The sequence below is a fragment of the Pleuronectes platessa genome, chromosome 15, assembly GCF_947347685.1.
Source record: "Pleuronectes platessa chromosome 15, fPlePla1.1, whole genome shotgun sequence".
Taxonomy (NCBI): domain Eukaryota; kingdom Metazoa; phylum Chordata; class Actinopteri; order Pleuronectiformes; family Pleuronectidae; genus Pleuronectes; species Pleuronectes platessa.
In genome coordinates, this window is record NC_070640.1 from 13,312,208 (window position 1) to 13,329,618 (window position 17,411).

Consider the following 17,411-nt stretch of genomic DNA (forward strand, 5'->3'; position numbering starts at 1 on the left):
GGGATATATTGTCAGCTCTTGTCTTTGATTTACTAGATCATAGGGAATGACAATTTATGGATAAAAATGTCATTTTAGTCAGAGTAGATGATCAAGACATTCTAACTTGCAAATAAACAAGCCATTTTCCCACTTTCTTCTGTGAAAGACACACAGACACACAGACAGACAGACAGACACAAAGAAGGAACTCAACCTAGATGGACCCCTGTCCTCCTCACATCCCACGTGTGGCAGCTCTCTGCCAGTGGACCCCAGGGGCCTTCAAATGGACGGTCCAGGAGCAGCATCACAGCTGCAGTGCCCCTCGCTGTCTGTGCTGCTAAAATAGCAGAACTCCGCTGGGACCCGCCACACACACACACACACTTAACCACAAAACAGAGAACATCTGCGACGCCAACACTGTTAATGTCTCCGCTAATGGACTCCATAATGTCATCAGAGTGAGAGATGAGACATATGTGTGTAGACAGCCACCCTCTCGATAAACATTCTCACGTGTGCTGAAAAACGTTGGATGTCTCACCGCCAACACTGACGGGAGAAAAAAAATGAACAGGTTTCAATACATGAGTCATCCTTGCTGCAAAGGAACAGGTCGGACGAGGTGGAGAGAAATAGAAACGAGTGGCTGTGGAAAGTTAAAAAGCACATTCGAGACGTACAAGCCCCCACATCTAATAAAGTGCACTTCAAATCTTGTCTCGTTGTTGCTTTTGGATTAGATCAGAGATAGTGTTCATGGTCAGGACAGTAGCAGCCTGTAGCTGCTGCTGTGTACCCAAGGTCACAGGGCACAGTTGAGATTGTTGGTAAAAGAAATTCACAGTTCTCAAGTTAATATGTCTTTTACTGTGGGAGGGAGATGGTGGAATATTTTTCTTATCGGCCAAAAACATCCACTCAAAAGACTAAACCCTGAATTGATCCTGTGATGATCGTAAGTATTGCCTGTGTAGTCAAATCCTGACGTTGCCTATTTGTCTGCATCATAAAACTCCATTGTTTCCAGAAACACATCAATGAGCCATTTCATTGCAGCTTCATAATGAACGGAACCACTGTAACTTTACTTTCCATAAGGCAATACACCCTAATTCGACATAAAGTACTCACTACCGAATCAAATGTGTATTCATCCTTCATCATTCTACTTTTTTTGATTGAATAGCGTTTTGATAGGAACCAACACCCAGCTAATTATTGAGCCTTATAAAAAGAAAAGAAATGTATCTCTTGAATCTTCAGTAGGAGCCACAAGTCAGAAACAAGGAGACAGACTAACATATCCTTGGTTCTGGTCTTTGCACACGATTTAACAACATTAGCATTATTCTTTGAGTTGTATTAGTGAATTGTTAGTATTACATTATTGCTCTATTTTCACTTGTACAGATTTTACAGCAAATCATGTCACAATACATCTAGATGTTTTCATTTGTTGCCTGTATCAAACAGTCACTATAATATAGATGTTGTATCAGTTGGACAAACAACCAGATACCACCCCAGACACAAACGTTCCTCCCTAATTCATCCCTGCTGTCTGCACATCTGTTGCATCACAATCAAATCCCTACAGGCCGCTTTGCAACAGAAGTCCTTCACATCATTTCAGCACGCTGTGGCCTTTTAGCCTCCTCTGCCTGCAGAGGGAATACACTCTCCCCACAGCTGATTAAGTGCTTCTCATGCCTGCTTTTATAATTGTATCCATGCCCTGATCTTCTGCCAAATGATTATTGTTTACCTTGTCCACTAAAATTGATGTCAACAACAATGATTATTATAACTTCCAAGTGCACAAATGAACAACAGATGAGTCCGATGATCACAGGTTACCTTTATTTTTCTACTAAAATACATGTTTCATGCAGGTTTTGTCACTTTTCCACAACAGTCAACAAAAACACAATGAAACTAGCACGGAGTCGCCTCGAGCCAGTTTGCCACCACGACATCGGGCAAAGACGGATGTTGAAAGTTGTTGATTACAAGGTTTTGTATGTTTGCAGAATCCTAGTGGCTTCGTAAATAGTGACATCCCAGAGCCAGCTGATCGTACTTGGTCCTAATCCTGCAATCCATAAAAAAATGATAGTGCTCGTCTGGAAACTCATGCAATATGTAATGTGCTGGAATATGTGCTGGAAAACTGGAAAAGAATAAGAAAACATTGCTGGAAAATGAAGGTAGATAAAGTCGCCGAAATGCTGTCAACAGAAGTCGTTTGGTGAAGGTTCTTAAACTCTCTCTATCAATCTCTCACCAGCTGTGTTACGAGCTGGTACAGTTTGGTTGGTCTCTTCATCGATCATTAGCTGGATGCGGCCGGTAAGAAGTAAATGCTTCTTCTCTGAGACCCACAGAAAAAAGGTTGTGCGCTGACAGGCGACAGCGGCCCAGCTGAAGTTCAGAGAGCAGTAGAAGGCATATGTGAATCAGAGTACACTGGATCTCAGGGAGAGGCTGAGCATGGAGAAAACTCTTCACTCGACTTTACAAGGCCCGCGAATGATCTTCATATGAAAATAAAAAGAGGTAGGCAAAACTCTCTCCGCTGCTCAGGAATACTGACACTTTAATAAGATGCAGAGTTGGGTATGAGGTGCTCGGCAAACATGCTACACACATCGTCTGTTTGAAAAAAAAAAGGACAGTCCGGCACAGCATGCTTCGAAATCTACCACCCTCCCCTTCCTGGTACAGTTGGTTGCATGTCAACACTATTAGGACTTCAATTAGGTTTTCATGTAAACAGGGAGACAACAAAACACACGAGTCATGCATTATCATCTCCAGAATGTAGAACAACAGTAAACACAGACGGATGTTGCTGCACAGCATATTCAGTGGTGGGGGTGGGGGGGTTGTATTTTAAGGTTGCATGAGAATGTCAGGGAGCTCTGTTAAGTTAATACACATATAAAGCAACCGCGATTCAATGCATCTTCTTTCCTTTCTTACCGCCGGTCTGCATGACATCGTTAAGGGTGAACGACATGAAGGCAATCTGCTCGAGTTCGCTCTCCTTCCCGCACTCCATCAGGCACGAGAACTGATCCTTGTCCCCGTTGTAGGCCAGGTCCGAGTAGCCGCTGGGGCCCCTGTGGAAGATCCTGGGACGGTCCCATCCCGACGAGTGCAAGGGGGACCGGTTCAAATACACACCCATGTCCCTTCTCCTGGACTTGTCGGTCGGATGCATGAAGAGGAGCCAGGTTTGGGTGTCGGGGGACAGGAGGGACGTGCCGCACGCTTTGCTCTCGGCGTCGTCGTTCGGGACAAACTCCGGAGCGGGGAAGCCGATGACGCTGCCCTGACAGCCCGAGGGCGGCTCCACGAGCTCCGGGGCCGTGTGGGGCTTGTCGAAATACAGGCCGCTGTTCTCGCTCAGGGCCTCGCACCTGTGACCTCCGCTGTGACGGGCGTTGCAGTACAGGTGACTCCTGCCCTCGTGGTCTATGATCTCCGCCATTTCACATTCGCACGACACTTTTTGAAGCATCTTACCGATATGCCACGTCTGTCCAAAGTCCTCGCTGTAAATGGACAGTGCACGCGGGTACACTGTGAACGGAATGGGGAAGCCAAAGCATCTGTGAGGGATGTAGTAGGCGTAGGCGGGGATGATCAACCGGCCGTTCTCCAGCTGGACACCGTGGCCGGGTCCCACGGCGAACGTGGCCCACTTGTGGACGGTGTCTCCGACCACACTGTCTGTCAAGTCTTTCGCTGGACTCCAGGTTAGCCCGTCATCACCGCTGCTGACACAGCAGAGGCGGGCCTTGTTCTTACCTGTGAAGATCTGCCTCCTCTCCGTGCTGTTCCCCCACACGGATATGAAGAATAAAAACAACATTTTGCCGTTTTTCTCATACACCGGGCAAGGGCTCATGGTGCGGCGGTTGGGTAGAAACGCCGTGGACAGCTCCTGACTGGGGGACCACTGGAGGAAGACAAAAAAAAGGGGGGAAAGAATGAGAAAAGGTGGTCACAGATCCTGCAGAGGGGGGGGTTCAGTCTGAAAGGGGTTAATACAAGGTGCAGACACCAACCTGAACAGTTCCGTCCTCTTTAAGCGTCCCCCTTCTCATCACTAGAATCTTGGCATCACGATCACAAGGGGAGGACCTCTTCTCTGCAAAGGCGAGGAAGGTGTGACTGTGCCTCAGATAGACGAGAGCGGGGATCCTGTATGTGATCCCACTGGGCTCCTTCTCGAACAAAGTTGTTTTGGCCAGTTCCTCCACGCTGCCACTCTTCGACGCCGTGTTCCCCATGGTGGATCCGGGCTCCTGGGGACAGACAACGATCCGGATGTGTGACCGGCGTGTGTTTGTGCTCTTGTTGTGGCTTTAAACGCACACACTGGTGCTCGGAGTTGTGTGATGCATGGCACATGACCGCACAGCCACACACCGAATCTAATGCACAGTGCGTGGACCGCAACGAAGCGTCTTACCTTCACTTGTCACTCGTCGCGCTCGTCCCCCTGGATTCGTGCGTTATCGACATCACAGCGTCTCATTTCACGCTGAACCAGGGACCTTTAGTGTTCACGACACTGGTGCTGTGGGTTCATCGGAAGAGAAGACTCGCGCTGGAGCGAGAGGGACACTCGCGCGCACTTCCTCGTTGGTCGTGACGAAGCCCGGTCAGCAACGTAGCCTGGAGCAGCGAAGACTCCATTGAACTGTGTCTTTTCCCGTTGTTATGCTAACATTATAGCAGACAAGCTAAATGCTAGCTGAAACAGGCGACGAGTAACCAGTCTTCCGCTGCACTCACAGGAATCAGTGCACTGTGATGACCGCTAGCTAGCCGGTTTAAACGAATAGCGGTGGGACGTAACGTTTTCTTATTAATAATCTTATAAAACACATTTGCGTTGCGTGCTGGAAAACTCCAGCATAAACGTAACAGTAGCTGTCAAATGCCCTTAAATGTTCCAGGCTAGCTAGGCGGTGTATCATCTTAACACAGAGTTCAATCTTTGAGCATTTACAATCGGTGCCTAGCTTCATCGCCCCCTGCCGGACCGGAGGGGGAAACTCCAACTTAAAGCGCTGTTGCTAGGATACTCAGCACCACATAGGCGCTGCAGCAGTTTGTTCAGCGCGTGAGAAACGTCACTAACAAGCGTATCAAAAGTTTGTTTCCCTCTTTTCCTCCAGATACATGGATTGAGATGAGAAATCAAGATGACTGCTGCGTCCTGTAAACTGGAGGACGGACAGGGACATGCCACCAAATGTTTCCCTGCTCGGTCATTGCTCCATCGAAGGAAGGACGGTGGGTCAGATTCCATTTAAAGGAGATAATGCATGAACAATAACTGGTTTATATGGTCAGGCTGCATGGAAATATCAGCACAATGGCAGCGTCACAAAAGAGTAGGCCTGCAGGTTAGTATACTAAAAAAATAAAAATAATGACTCATTGTTACTGCTTCACAGTAGTGTCAACAACCTTTGTGTCGTGGGTTTCTCAATTCAACACACTTCAGGCCGATACTGGAGATCCCTTCTGTAAGGGTTTGATAATGTGCAGCATCTGGAGACTGCGGATTCAAACACAATATTTTATATGAGATGACTTCTAAACATCTGATCAAGTGCAATGAATCATATGCATTCTTAGCTTTGGTCATAGTCTGTACAGCAATACCATACATTGTGTATTTGAACCTTTTTTTTTTTTTTTTTAGATTATTTTTTGGCATTTTTTATGCTTTATTGATAGTTTTAGAGACAGAGTTGAAATGGGGCAGAGAGGGGAGTGACATGCAGAGAACGACCGCGGGCTGGAATCGAACCCGGGTCCGCTGCTGGCCGAGGCCCATGGGGGGGACGCCCTACCAACCGAGCTAAGGGCGCCCCGTGTATTTGAACCTTTGAGTGGATTAACTGAGGACAGAACATCAATCTGCATCTATATTGATCCTCAGTTAACTGTCTGAGAAAAGGCCAAAACATTCTAAGCTTCACAGCCTCTAAATCTGAAAATCTATATGAATTATCATAATGATTTTATTATGTTTTACAGACAAAATGCCAAAGAACATCAGCGTTTGTATATTTTTGTATTATCTCCGAACAACAACTGCTGACATTATTAATTCAGTTTTATTTCCCTTGCAGGTGGTGGACACTGGCTTGTGGCTTACAGGAAGGCAGAGGAGCAGAGTGACAGTCACGTGCACAGACGGATTAAAGAGACTCATAAAGAACATGTGAACATTGCAGTGACTGATGTGCCTCACGGTCACACGTTAAACGGACCCTTCCTCGTAAGTCACCAAACTCTACCAATATGAAAATGGCCTATTTGACTAAATGAAGCTCGATAAGTTGTCCTCAGGCCGATCTCAAATGATTACAAATGTCTTGTTTCCTTTGCAGCTGCGGTTACATTGTGTGGATAAACCATCTGAGCTGTGCACCGTTCACATCAGTGAACAGGAGCTGGATTCTGTAAGAGACACTTTTCACATTTCAGTTCAAAATATTTGGGCGTCTGTGGACGAGATGGACTAAATATATATTTTCCTTTATGTGCTCAGGTGACGCCTGAAGATCTCAAGATGTTCGATAGCGTAGCTTACATCGATGCCTCCGTCAACCTCCTGTCTTTAGGTGATTGTTTTTACACATCATGTAAACCCTGTGTAAAACCCTCTTTTGGAGAAGAGTCAAAAGTTCCTGAATTATTTCTCTCCAGGGTCTTTCAGCAGTTTCGTGTCTTTACGAGAACTCAATCTGTCTGTGAACGGGATTCACCACATGATGTTTGATGCCTCTGACTTCCCTCATCTCCAGGTGAGAGGACTGAGACTATACATATTAAATCAACCATTATATACATTTGTATGATAAAGCGTCACTGCATTAATACACAACTTGACCTCACTTTGCAATCCCAACAAGAACTGGAGAGTCTTTTACTTTCATCCAACATGATTTTATTTTCTTTGCGCTGCTCCCTCGTCTCGTTTTCAGCTTCTCTCACAACTCCAGTTCTTTCAGAGCTTTTCTCTGATCTGGTGACAAACAAAGGAACCATGTACAGCTAATTAAAATCTCTACTGATGCTACATCCTGCATTTTAAAATATAATTTCAAAGTTTGAGCCTGTTTGAGGATTGAACCAAGTTTATTCCGAAGGAGGGAGGGTCAAATTCATGATTCAGTTGTTTTAGTACCTGGACAGATCAGGAGCCGATGTAGAAAATGTATAAGTTTGTAACATCTGTAACATTCCTCATGTTTACACTGCTGGGAGCTCGTCACTATAACTCCTCCATGGTTATGTTTATCTTTGTTATTTATTGAAATCCTCAGGTTTTGGATTTGTCCTACAACAGTCTGTCAGCTGATGATGTTGTGTCCGTCGGTCATCTTTCTCGTCTTAAAGTGCTTCATCTGACTGGAAATCAGCTTCATCATCTTCCTCCTGATCTGGGATCAACTCAGCTGTTAGTACACTAACTTTTATTTACAGCATTCTTATTACTTAAAAAAAAAAAACTCATCTACGGTCAGACAACCAGTTAATCAATTGGCTATTTTTGCTTTTATACATTTTTATGTAAATTTTGCTACAAAATCCACATTAACACAAACGAATCCACTTCGTTTTTAATAATAAATTTGGTCATTTGATCTGAGGAAAATGTCAAAATCACAAATTGATTGATTAAACTAGAATGACACGCAGTCGAGCACATACCCCCTTCTGGGCCAGACGGTCCCACACGTCTGTCTGGCTCTTAGAAGAATAAAGGGAAAAAGGAACAAACAAAGATTCCAACCAAGAGACAAAGGTGAGAACACAACCTCGTAGATCGAGGTAATTAGCATGTGTGGGCTTGTCTTGTTTTTTTGATCCCATCTTCACACGCGGGTCAGTTCTGTCAATCACTGCATTGTGTAGCTCGACAAAAGGCAGACTCTTCACATAAAAGCTTTTTTCGAAAAACTCTGACATGAGTCACGGAGAAGCTGGAACAACGAAAACATATTTTCCATATCAAAATGATGAAATTCTCAAACTACGGTCTGACACTGCCTCCAGGCTTCTTTATTATATTACTACATGAAAAATCAGTAATATATTGAAACTTTTCTAACACATAATGATGCAAATGTTTCATAATTGTTATGCTGATTATTCTCTTATCTAATCATATTTACTATTCATCAATTTGCAATTTTTATATTACATTTTTACATACTATATTTAAATCATGTATTATTCTTTTTTGCACATTATTATGTCAAATGTTTTTACTTGATCAGGGTATTAGTTCTACTTAATGTCAAAACAGTTCATTACAGAAAATGCTAAAAAATTCAAGAAGCATTTGAAACGCAAGTTTTGAAATTAACCAGAAGGTGGCGTACACATGTTCCAGATTCTCACTTCTGATTCTGGTGAAGAAAACGTAAAGACATTTAATACACCTGCTCCATAGCCTCATATATAAAGTCAAGCAGGAAACATACACACATCCAATCATGTTAAAGTAACTTTATTACTTCAACGGCATAATTTATTACTTTCACTGTTTATTAGCTAATGTTCATGTATAGACTCTGAGACATTGCTCATTTCACTATTTTCTGTGTTTTGTGCAGGTCAGCTTCAGAAGAAGAATCACAGTTTAAAGCTCTGGAAGTTCTGATGCTTGATGACAACAACCTTTCCTCTGGAGTCTTCAACAGTCTCAGAAACCTGAAAAGGTAATTATGTGGTTTCGTATTTCATATTTTAGCTGAAAGCCAATCTACCTATTTTAAGAATCGTAGGATCCAGTGTTATTTTTTATGTGGATTTGTTCATGTGACCAGTACAATGCAGAGGCACATTCTAATAGGTTGCAGGAATATATTAATATATACATGTCTAAAAATATATTTTGGCCTTTGCTGCATCAAATTAGTCTAATCTTCTTTTCTATTCATCTGTTGCAATGGAAATACAACACTAAATCTCTGAAGAACCATTTGAAAAATATTAATTTGTTTTTCAATTGTCACTTACAGGTTAAAGTATTTAAATCTACAGGGGAACCGCATTTCTGAAATCCCATACGTACATCCAACGGGCTCTTTAGAACCTGCATCCATTTCTGAAAAGGAACCCGGGGAAGACAAACCTGGTAATTGCTAAGAATCTGCTCGATGTCATTAAGTAAATGATTTAATAATCGGCCTGCGTGTCAGAGTTCCTGCAACATCTGCTGAAAAAACTCTCTTCAAAGCAGCTCACACTGAGCCAGACCCTAACAACCATGAATCTGTCAAGAGAACTTCGCAGGTAATTCATTCTGCAGTTGGTGTTTGAGATGTTTCATCATGTTTTTACAGCCTGCATTTAAAACCTGTGTGTGGTCCCTCACAAGGAAAACCTGGAGGAGCTCTGCGAGGGATCCAGTCTGCCACTGCCAGAGCTTCAGTTCCTCAATTTATCTGACAACAAAGTGCGTCTCCTGTTTCACATAAATCACTCAACAATTTAAAAATAAATATCTCATGTGTCTCATCAGTGTTATTTCGTCAGATTGCAGAGGAGGAAGCACTGATGGCCGCCGCTTTTTTCCCCATGCTTCGTGAAATCGATATTCACTCCAACCCTCTGACCACACACAGAAGCGGTAACTCTCCTCTATCGACAAATTCATTTTAAAAGAAGTTGTTTCTGATTTTGAATCGCTAAAATCTCCTCCATGTTTTTGTCCGGACACAGGAGACCCTCCCTTGCTGACCTACTACCTCCAGGAGAGACTGGGGATAACACTAAAGCGTAAAGAGACACGCGAAGTTGTGAAGATGCCGCTGAAAGTGTCCACTGTTCCAAAATGGAAGGTTGGACATGTTCTGCATAGTGAATACTGTCTAAATCACATTATGAAAGTTGAATAGTTATTTTAAAATGCATCATTTTGGACATTCTCGTATCGCAGGTGGAAGAAAGACTCCCGAAGGTGTCAAAGAATTACTTTCTGATGGCCGAGGAAACTGTAAAGAAAACACCGGAGTGTGAGGGGAAGAACAACGAAGACGGCCCCTTCACAGAAAACACTGACTTCTTTGTCACTCAGGTATGTACCTGTCCTGTGGCCTTGACTGTTACATTACCTTTATTGTTTCTAAAAAACATGAATTCTACAGCAATGCATGTTAGAGTAGCGCCTTCACAATTTCTTATTTCATATTGCCGTTTAAATCTGATATAAACATATAAACAGTGAAACCAAAGAGCACAGCAGTGATCGAAAAAACACGATAAAACGAAATCCAGACGAACCAGGTCATGGAGGGAAGAACAGAAAGCATAAGAGAAAGAGAGAGACAGACAGACAGATGAAGAGAAAGAGATAGGGGATGGGGGGTTCCTCTCAATTCTGTAAGCCTTTAAGATCCTCCACTGCTTAGATTTATATTAGTCTGATTGTTTCATCTCTCGCACATAATAGCGAGCTCAAGATAAATCAACAGTGTATATGTGTATGTGTATGTGTGTTTCGGGGTTTCCACTTTCTTTGTGTCTTCACTGAATGTTATTTCACAATCAGGCACCAGACATTTCTAACTTTGATGAAAAAGAGACGACAGAGCACCAGGACGCCGCCGTTCCTGAAGAATTCCACCACTGCCAAACGTTGACGGACCCGAAACCAAACCCCGGTGTGGTGGAGCCCGTTGGTGAGGCCTGTGAAGTGTCACCTGCAGCTGTTTATGTTCTGTACATGTTCATCAAGCCCTGAGGGGGTTGACCATACAATGGCTCCACAGTGAGGAGGAAGATTCATGCTTTTTTTTTTTTTTCTGTCAACAGGAATTCAAACAGCTGTTCGGATGCTGGAACACACACTGAAGACTCTCAATGTTTACGGAGACTCAAAACCAAAGTCTGATAGCATCCAGATGCCACACAGAGAGAAAGAGAGAAAGGTTTGATATTTGTGCTTCACAAAATTCCCTCTCGATCAATGTTGCCGTCAAATCGCAACAACCACTGTAAATAACAAAGGAGATGTTTGCACCAGTGTGACTTTAAAAAATAACATTTCTGTACACAGATAAAAGATCTTCCACCTCTGAGACTGGCGAAGCAGCCGGCAGAGAGGGTGGATGAAATGCTCAAGCAAATCAGAGAGAGTACAACGATAAGAGAACTCACCCTGAGTAAGAAACATTTCCGATACATCCCCTGAGTTGACCTTTCATGAACCGACGCCTTTCTTTCTTTATGTTAATGGCTCCTTGTCAGCGAGAGTTCGGCCGGAGGGAATATGTTCCCGGGTGGTACGACTCTCTCACTCCTCTGAACCTGACTCCCAGAGAATAACTTGAGGGAATTTCTTCAAATCTGGTCCAAAGTTTATTTGGACACGAGGATGAGTTGATTTTGGTTTTGCTGGTCAACGGTCAAGGTCACTGTGACCTCACAAATTTGCTTCAAATGTTCACGTAGAGGCCTGGATAAATAAATTAGAACTTGGTGGTCAAAGGTCAAGGTCACGACAAATATTTGTAAGTCTCTTGAACATAATATCTCAAATCTGCCTTTATGGAATTTCTTTGATTTTAGACCAGTTTTAACTTGGACTCAAAGATTAAAGGATCAATCTGTAAGATTTAGGTGAAAAGGATCTATTGGCTTAAATTAAATATAAATAATCCTAGTGATGTTTTCACTAGTGTGTTTCCTCTAATTTGGTAGGATTTTTGTCTTCTAAACCCTAAAATGGGCCCTTTATATTTTAATACTTTTGTATATACAGGGAGCAGGGCCTCTTTATGGAGGCCGCCATGTTTTTTACAGAAGCCCAAACAGGACAAACTATTCACCTTTTGAGTTTCTATGACAACCGAAGGCTACCACAGGTTCTCTTTCATGTTTGGAAGGGGAGGGTGAGTTGAGCGGTATTCAGCTGCAATATGAAACTTCACCACTAGATGTCACTAAATTTGACACACTTGAACCTTTAAATGATTCGATTTCATTGGTCAAAGGTAACAGTGACCTCATATGATTCTGAAGAAAACGTATGTAGACTGAAATTGCACTCGTTGGAGGAGACATAAAACCGCAGGGTGGGTAATTCTCATTTTCCTCCTCACAGGCGATGCCATACACGGCACACGTGTGAACAAGCAGGAACATAAGGAGGTTTTATCGCTGCTGAGGGACATGAAGACAAAGTACAAGATGCTGCACAAGAAAAGCATTGAACAACTAGCCAGCGTTGAGTCTGACAGAAACACTGATCTTCATCAAGCTTCACCTCCACCTGGTCAGACGCTCTAATTCATGTCCAGATGTTTAGATGCACTTGTCTTCCTGCTTTGCTGATGGCGGTGTACACCCGGTGTCGGAGGAACTGAAATCTCCATCTCATTAATACTATCAAAGGAATATAGTATTTCTTAATATGTCAAATGCTTTGAAACCATCTGGAGAATATTTATACTCTGCCAGATAAAGGTAATTAATAGATTTACTATCTCAAATCTCCTGGTTTGTTATTAGGTATTTGGCTCTATAGGTATCGGACATATTTAATTGTATGATTCATATATGTTCGGTCATTATTTCATTTCCATCAGGCAGGATCCAGAGCACACAGCCTAGCAGTTGTTTGTCATTTGTGAGCAGACCTCAGCAGCTCAGTAAGATTTACAGCTCACACGATCATGTCTTATTACAGCACTGGTTGATCTGTTCTACATGACGTTCCAACAAGCTCAATGTTTCTTTTTTTCTCATTTGGAGTCATGTTTCAATGTTTGTTTTCGTTGTTCATTCCTTGTTTGATTTCATGGCTCGGTCCTTCATATGATTCCAATTATCTGTCTTCGGCGCCACTCGCAGGTTTTGTGGAATGCGAGTTCAGCCCAGGTGAAATAAATCAATAGGTGCTGTGAAGATGCTGTCATGCACGATTCTACTTTATTACCTTCATCTGGGAATATTTCCCTGCTTCTGTATCTATTAAATGGTACATAAAATATGCATTACATATTGTATAATATACCCGATGGAATCTGTGGGCCTTGTCACCCTGTCCCATAATTCATGTTTTATTTTGAAATAATAAAAAAGTTGTATTTTGATTTAATTTCAAATGTCATTTAAACCATGATATTAATTTAATATCAAAATATTTTCAGACATATTACCTTTTAATTGAGAAGACTGCTTCTCATCGACAGTGAAGACCCCATATCAAATATTTTGATTAGAATTATTACAATAACCGACCAAAATGAAACTGGCTATTTGTATAATGACACAAGCCTAACTGAAAGCAGTTTTTTGGATGCAATGCAATTTGCAAAACTCGGATATCAGAAAATCCAAAAGAAAAAATAAACATAAAGTCCTAGCAATATGTAAAAAGAGGTATTTCTCTCTGGGGAAGACATTCAGGTCCTTGAAACTCTCAGTGGGCAAACACCTGGCCGTCAGTCTGTGCCTGAGTTTTTTTTCTGTTAACCACGATACTTTTACTGCTCTACCCAGACTCTAGTGAAACTCAAGTAAAGGCCTTCAGAGAATTTAGTTGGAGGCTGTTCTCCAGCCAGTGAGTCCTGGTGCGAATTAACTTCTGACAGGAAAGCTGCTTCCAAAGCTGTGATTGTGAAGTGATAATGATTCGTTCTTAAAGCTCTCACACGTTGCACGAGTGCAGCGGTTTCATGCTGGAAGTGGACACGTACCGACGTTGTGAAAGAGTTTGTTGTACATGTTGGGTTTTCCACTAACAATGATCAGTCAGAGTAACCACTAATGTAATCCATGCAGACAGAAGGCACTCACTGACCTCAGCTCTAACCTCTTTTGTGCAGACTGTTCAACACGAGAATGTGGCCTCACAAGACTCCTGAGTAACGAATCAGAAACAGTTATTTCTCACATGCCAATGTTCATAATATTACAATACGTTTATATGTTAGCTTATATCAACGTTTTAGATAAACTACAATTTAGCACCATAAACTAAGAAAATCCCCTTAGCTCCTATCTTCCTCATCTTTTTAAAAGCCTACAAGCATCAGTTCTCATCTCATACTCTCACCACTACCTTTCTCTTCAAATAGGGTCCGAATTGAAAATATGAAGGCAATGGACAACTTGGCATTCCCTTATGATTCTGATTAGGTGATCTGTAGGCTGCACAATCAAATGCTTCAGTCTGTCACACCATGGACGCTAATGTATTTAAAAATGGACGACATGACTTTTCCCAAAAGTGAAGCCAAAGCATGGCTGCAGTATGGGTCATAAACCCTGGCTCTTTCATGTTAGCGGATGGAGCATGGACTAAACTTAAGTCAAAATACACTCAAATAATTTTTCTTAAAGATGGGTTCTGTTATTTTAGGTATCAGTAAGTCTGGTTTTAATAAGTTATTTCATGCTATAAAAACACAGTGAAACCTCATGATTGACAGCTGAGACTGGCTCCAAATGGGGAACATGGCAGCGTTCCTTTCGGGATATTTTAGCTTGACTTCGGGATAGTGGGAGGAAGTTGAGATGCAGCGTCCGTTTTAATATACAGTCCATGGTCAGTGGGACGAGTTGAATCTACTTATATATGTGAAAATGTATAAAACAATTATACAGCAGTCAGAAGTGTATTATACATCTTTAATTTTTTATTTTATAATCGCACAAAACCTGTGTAAACAGTTGTGTTTCCTTGATGGTGATGAAAATCATTATCATCAAGAGCAAAACAACAATATCAAAAATCATCAAACAGAGCAACTGATTTTGTGTCGTACATAAAAGTGCTAGAGAGATATATTTTTAAATAATCCTGATTTTTTTTATCCGTAGTTCAACTTTCAAAAACGTTGGATACTTCTGGATTTTCCCACGTTGCAACCTGATCGTGTCTCTCATCAGAACCTCCCTGTCTGGTACATGTTGTATTAACACCCCAGGTCACAGGCTTTCTGTTATGAACCGAGCCGGGGTGACCCTGATGACATCACAATGACATCATCAATGTTTTTTTCCTCAGCTCCATCCAGCACCACAGGACACATGATTCTGTTACATCAGTATATCTGCTGGTTTTAATAGATAACATTATTCCGTATAGCCAGTAAACGACTAACTTTGTGTCTTAAATTGTTCTCTTTAAGGGCTTTTTGTTCCTTATCTCAGCCAAGGCATTACGTCTGCTTTGTAAACATCACCTTTGCTTTCTGCCCTGCTGATCCTGGTGATTTACACGCACTGACCTCATGGAGGCGTGCATGTTAAACAAGTGAAAACAGTCCACTAATGTGAAAAATCACTTCTACTTTGAACATAATTACACAATCGACACACATGTCCTCCAGATATGGGAAATTACTCCAGAAGTGTTATTGTTATAAAGCACAGAGCTACAGTTACTTCATGTTTCAGAGTGAAGCCAATAGAAACCCATGTCTCTTCATTATTTTTATTGGACCCGTTAATGAACACAGAATAAACGGACAAACAAAAAGGCTCAGTTGTGCATTTTCTCCTTTGCTCGTACCATAAAGAACTGATGAGGTGAGTTATTAATTGAAAACACATTTTATCCGTGCTCGCTGTGATATGACGGAGTCTGGCAGCAGAGCCGGACACCGAGTCCAAAAGCAAAAATAACAAAAGACAGGATGAGGAAAAGCATCCGTGGACAATGTCAGACCTGTGTGAGACAGGTTCGTTGTTTATACACATCTCCTGTATATGTTTTTTATCATGTATACTTGAAGGCAGTGCGTGTTCACATCTGGAGCAGTCATCACCGAAATCAAGCCTGAGAAATGTTTGGGTAAGATTTGTTTGACTCTCGCGTTGAGGGCCAACAGTTAAGCTCTGAGAATAACCCTGTGGAGATTCAGACACCAGATTTGGCTCAGGAAGAACAGGCCTGAATACCTCATGAACACTCCTCATTACTCCAGTGCCAAATGAGTTCACTGCAGACTGGACCTATTCATTATTTCCTTTGATGGACAATTGAACTCCAACACAATTATCATGTAATCCTGGACGGGCCCTCGGATACTCTGGCTGACATCTGAAAAGAGGTCATTATTAATAATTACAGATTATAGCTGTTAAGTAGTTGCAGGTCCTATTTTACTCGGAGAAACAAAACACCTCACTGTGGTCTGTCGTTAACAGTTTACAGTCGTCACAAGCAAGTGTTTCAAATTTTCACCTTTTAGCCGAGCCGCTCGGGATGAGGGGACGAAGACCCAAAGTGCTCGTGACACGTACCCCCGGTATTGTCCATGTTTTCCTGGCGAGGGGCCAGCCGCCGGCTAAAGTGATCAGGGCCAACTTAATTAATGAGGGGGCGAGGGTGTAAAAAAAGAAGCCTTTGATAGATTGTGGAAGCATTTGGATGAAGTATAAACTCAGGGGTTCCGCCGGGCACCTTAATCAGCTATGAAAGCAAACACGTCTATCAGACTTAATTCACTTAACACAACTTGGCTCGCGTTGAACCGAAAGGCTGCCTGATGGATTTGCAATGCTTCAGTTGTTCACAAACAATGTACACATGTGGCGAGGAGCCTCTCGCTGCAGCAGATCAGGATGCTCGGTTCGGTCTTAAGAAATAAGTTCAACCCCAAAAAGATTGTGATCGCTGGAATCATTTCAGAGTCTTTTCTGTAGCATGCATGAATTTATTCTGTATCTTCAAACCTGGAGAATGTGTGAGAGTTCCACTGCAGCGGTTACAGATGGTGTCCCAAGAATCTCATCGAGGTTTGTCCAATTTTACATCAGAGAATCAGATCTCATGTGTTTTTGCCAAGTGAAAAAGAAGTAAATTACATTTTTCTGTGTTGAATCATGAACACTAATGATACATTTTACAACTCTGCAATTATTTAACTTAATGTTTCACTAAATTACCTAACACAACACAGAGATGAAAGCAGCAAAAATAACCATGTCAAGGTATTGTCCGAGGCATGCATGAACTGATTGATGCTCCCTGACCCAGTCACAAAGAACTTGACATGCAGAGGAGGGAGAAAAGCAAAAGGGAGTTGTTAATATCATAATAATGGCCGAGAGGTGCCTCCCATCCCGAGCTGAGTCATGACCCTTTGACATTTTCTTCACTTCTGACTGAGTCCGGTCTACACTGGCAGCAGGGTAGAGTGCACAGGCACAGAGAGCCGAGCGGCTGCATGATTTATACCTACTGACTGCCCCCAGCTGTTTCAATTGCAGAGCCAGGAGTAAGCATGCATAGCTCAATTGGCCCGTGAGACGAATTTAAAAATGTGGACAGAGAGGAAAATTCCATTTTAATAAAATGACACATGTAAAAAAAATGCACAGTCAGATACAACATTGTTAGTTGAAAAATAAAAAACAGAACATTT

At 42.2% G+C, this 17,411-nt stretch overlaps 2 protein-coding genes across 2 annotated transcripts; one reads left to right on the plus strand and one right to left on the minus strand.

Annotated features, from left to right (window-relative positions):
- Positions 1-1,826: 1,826 nt before the first annotated feature.
- Positions 1,827-4,967, minus strand: LOC128457443 (sialidase-3). Its single transcript, XM_053442125.1, has 3 exons — positions 4,469-4,967; positions 4,062-4,301; positions 1,827-3,952 (listed from the first exon to the last, which is right to left on the minus strand). Exons 2-3 carry the CDS (start codon positions 4,284-4,286, stop codon positions 2,945-2,947), a joined length of 1,233 nt encoding a protein of 410 aa, XP_053298100.1. The 5' UTR covers positions 4,287-4,301; positions 4,469-4,967; the 3' UTR covers positions 1,827-2,944.
- Positions 4,094-13,149, plus strand: xrra1 (X-ray radiation resistance associated 1). Its single transcript, XM_053442124.1, has 17 exons — positions 4,094-5,298; positions 6,147-6,295; positions 6,408-6,479; positions 6,569-6,641; positions 6,727-6,824; positions 7,347-7,480; positions 8,643-8,747; positions 9,051-9,166; positions 9,272-9,324; positions 9,410-9,487; positions 9,568-9,661; positions 9,754-9,872; positions 9,971-10,108; positions 10,583-10,712; positions 10,846-10,961; positions 11,090-11,195; positions 12,137-13,149. The coding sequence occupies exons 1-17, from the start codon at positions 5,208-5,210 to the stop codon at positions 12,319-12,321; spliced, it is 1,857 nt and encodes a 618-aa protein (XP_053298099.1). The 5' UTR covers positions 4,094-5,207; the 3' UTR covers positions 12,322-13,149.
- The last annotated feature ends 4,262 nt before the right edge of the window (positions 13,150-17,411 follow it).